General features: G+C 49.9%; 1 protein-coding gene across 3 annotated transcripts in view; it reads right to left on the bottom strand.

Annotated features, from left to right (window-relative positions):
- Positions 1-3,220, bottom strand: part of LOC123095691 (serine/threonine protein phosphatase 2A 57 kDa regulatory subunit B' beta isoform) — a 6,826-nt gene extending 3,606 nt beyond the window's left edge. For all 3 annotated transcript variants that reach the window (XM_044517239.1, XM_044517240.1, XM_044517241.1), the window contains exon 1: positions 1,891-3,220. In XM_044517239.1, the coding sequence (XP_044373174.1) occupies positions 1,891-3,114 (1,224 nt within the window). In that variant the 5' untranslated portion in view covers positions 3,115-3,220. The remainder of the gene's footprint in view (positions 1-1,890) is intronic.
- Positions 3,221-3,232: the final 12 nt, after the last annotated feature.

The following is a 3,232-nucleotide window of genomic DNA, read 5'->3' on the forward strand; positions in this document are numbered from 1 at the left end:
CTTACATGGTACAAGCACATGTCTAGCAATAGTAATATACAAGATGGCTTGCATGCCTTATAGTTGTTCTTAACTTCTTATAAGTAATTCGCCCTTGAATAATATATGCAGGCTAATTACCAATAAAAGCAACGGTTTATAGGTGCGTACGAGTAAAGAGTCATGCAGAGCAGGTCAACTTTTAAAAATGTAACCAAGCACTATAAGGCACATTACATTAATGACAAGCCCTCACATGGACATCTACGAAATCCAAATATGAAAAAGTATTCGTTCTCTATCCACATCCATACTTCCCGCTCATCCATAAAAGCGGCACAGATCCAATTAACCTGTAAATTTCACCAACAAACTGGTCGGGATAAGCTAGATGGTGCAGATTTACATTCAAACCGGTCTTACTCTATCCTATATTTGGATATAGGAGGGTTTGTTCTGATTAACCTGTATAAACACTGCAATCCTGAAGACAGGCTATCAATCAATGTACAAAACAAATGTATTCATAATCTAATGACCAAAGTGTAGCTTGATCTACGACGCAACGCAATACTGTGCACATCTGTCTCACATAGTGGACTGGTAAAATAATTGAAAGTCGACCTCTTTTATATTTAGTTATATGCATCGTTCAAGTCAATCCATACACAACTTGACGCTAACAGCCCACAGTCATCTCTACTAATTAAACTTGAGCTAACTGAAGGTGGATCTACCATTTTATAATATCAAATGATGCGGCAAGTGCCAAAATATACAGACAATACAACTAGGGAAATTGATATACAAATACCTAGTGCATCATCCTTGTCGAGTGCAGTATTGCAATACTAGAACTTTGACTAACAAAGTAACAAACACTATTCGGTATTCACTATAAGACTTAAGAGTATATATAGACACAACAACAACAACAACAACAACAAAGCCTTTAGTCCCAAACAAGTTGGGGTAGGCTAGAGCTGAAACCCATAAGATTTTGTAACCAACTCATGGTTCTGGCACATGGATAACTAGCTTCCACGCACTTAAGAGCATATATAGATTTTCATGAAATCTGAACAAGATTCCAGACTTCCACTTGTGATATAGGCAAGAAAGTGGTCGTCGAATGATGGTGGTTGATGGTTTACTAAGAAATCAAAGGTACGAGAGACCATCAAAGGCAAATCAGGAACAAAACAAGTGATAGGCTGGCAGCTTTTGGACATGTAGGTTGTTATTCACATTTTAATATTTTTTCACAAACACTGGCAATAGCCTTTTAGTCCTACAAATGCTAATTTGTTTCACAAATACTTAGTCAAATTTGTTTTGTGCTGTAGTCATGGGTTGCTTGTTTATCTTATACGCAACAGGCCAAGAAAAAACCATGCTGACGAAAGAACTCGTTTGCACACACCACCAAAATAGTTCTGGTTCATCCTTGGCACAAAGAACATGTGCGTAGGAAGAAGATAGCCTTTCCATATCTAACTGGATGATACTCTACATTACAAAGTACAGATTAGTTTATTTCGCAAACAGACAGATGACGCACGCACACAAAATAACGGCTTTTTTCCTAGCACCACATTAAGTGCCTTATCCATACATTCCAAATGTATGTGTCCGATTAAATGGATGATACCGTACGTTACGAACTAAAAATTAGTTTATTTCACAAACAGACAGATGACGTACGCACACAAAATAACGGTTTTTTTCCTAGCACCTACACTAAGTGGCTTATCCATACATTTCCAAATGCATGTGTCCCATTTCCTCACAAAGGCGTATCTAGAAATACATGGGAGCAGATTTGCCTACATAACCATATTCTTGGGAGCACCCTAGAGAAGTATAACAGCAAGCAGATACGAGATTATCAAACAAACAAAAAAAGCATACCTGGAAATGGGCACTGTTAAGGCAGCGCCCTATCTGCTTAAACAGCGGCACCATGCACCGCTGGAACTCAGCAGGCTGTGTGGCCTCAAGCACTTCCTCGAGCTCCCCCAAAAACAGCACCTCCTTCTGGCAATTTATGACTGGCCAGTACTTGAGGAGACCCCTGATGACCGCATCGGCAAGTTTGTAGTCCTTCTCGACAAACTGGACAATGCAATAGGACAGCTGCTGGTGGTAGATTCCGACGGACTTGGGCTTGTGCAGCGGGATGAGCGCGCGGCTGAGGAACAGCTTGTGCTCCTCCTTCATAGGCAGGGCAAAGCCATTAATTATGCTGCCGAGAATCTCAAGGAGCTCGCCAATGCCGTTGTGGCGCTCGGTCTCAAAGATGAAGCGGTAGAACACATTATTGATGGCCTTGCGGATGAACGGGCGGTGGACCATGAACTTGCCGTAGATGCGGTGGAGCACGGTCTTGAGGTACTCGCGCTCGCGGGGGTCCTCGGAGTCGAAATGGTCGAGGAGGCGGAGCACGAAGGCATGGTCGACGTAGCGCTTGGCGACCTTGGTGTCGGTGTCAGGGGACACGACGTAGCGGAGCAGGAGCTCGTAGACGAGCTGGAGGTGGGGCCAGGCAGGGTCGAGGTAGGGCTCCTCCTCGTCGTCCGGGGTGGCATTGGGGTCGATGTTGGCGGCGGACTCGTAGAGCGCGGGGGGCAGGGGCCGGAATATGTTGGCGGAGATGGCGGCGACGAGGGCCTCCTGGACGGCGTCGGGGAGGCGAGCGGGCGCGTTGGCGTTGGCGGCGGCGGTGGGGGCCTGCACGTAGTCGACGAGCTCCAGCAGCGCCTGGCGCTTGGCCTCCTTCTCGCGGGGGTGCTTGAGGGAGTCGGAGAAGTCGAAGAGCGCGGCGACGAGGCGCAGCTTGCGGAGGAGCAGCCCCGGGCGGTCGCCGGCGGGCACGTCGCGGAGGAGCGGGAGCGGCTCGAGGAGCGACGGCTGCTGCGCGGCGGGGGCGGGGGAGGGGGCGGCGGCGGCGGCGGCGTGCGGCGAGGTGGGCGAGGGCGGCACGGGCGAGGCGGAGGCGCGGGAGGCGTGGTTGACGGTGACGGGCGCCGCCCCGCCGGAGGAGGAGGACGGGGCCGCGCCGCGGGGCTCGGCCGCCGCCGCGTCGTGGCCGCGCGCCCCCTTGCGCGCCCCGCGCTTGATGATCTTGTTGAACATGGCGCCGGATTGGGAGATCGGCGGCGGGCGGGCGGGCGGATCGGTCGATCAATCAATCCCCTTTCGCCGGGCCTGCGTCGCCCTTCCCCTTGGCGTTGGGGGATTTGGTGGAGGGGGG

Source organism: Triticum aestivum, chromosome 4D, assembly GCF_018294505.1.
Source record: "Triticum aestivum cultivar Chinese Spring chromosome 4D, IWGSC CS RefSeq v2.1, whole genome shotgun sequence".
Lineage (NCBI taxonomy): Eukaryota > Viridiplantae > Streptophyta > Magnoliopsida > Poales > Poaceae > Triticum > Triticum aestivum.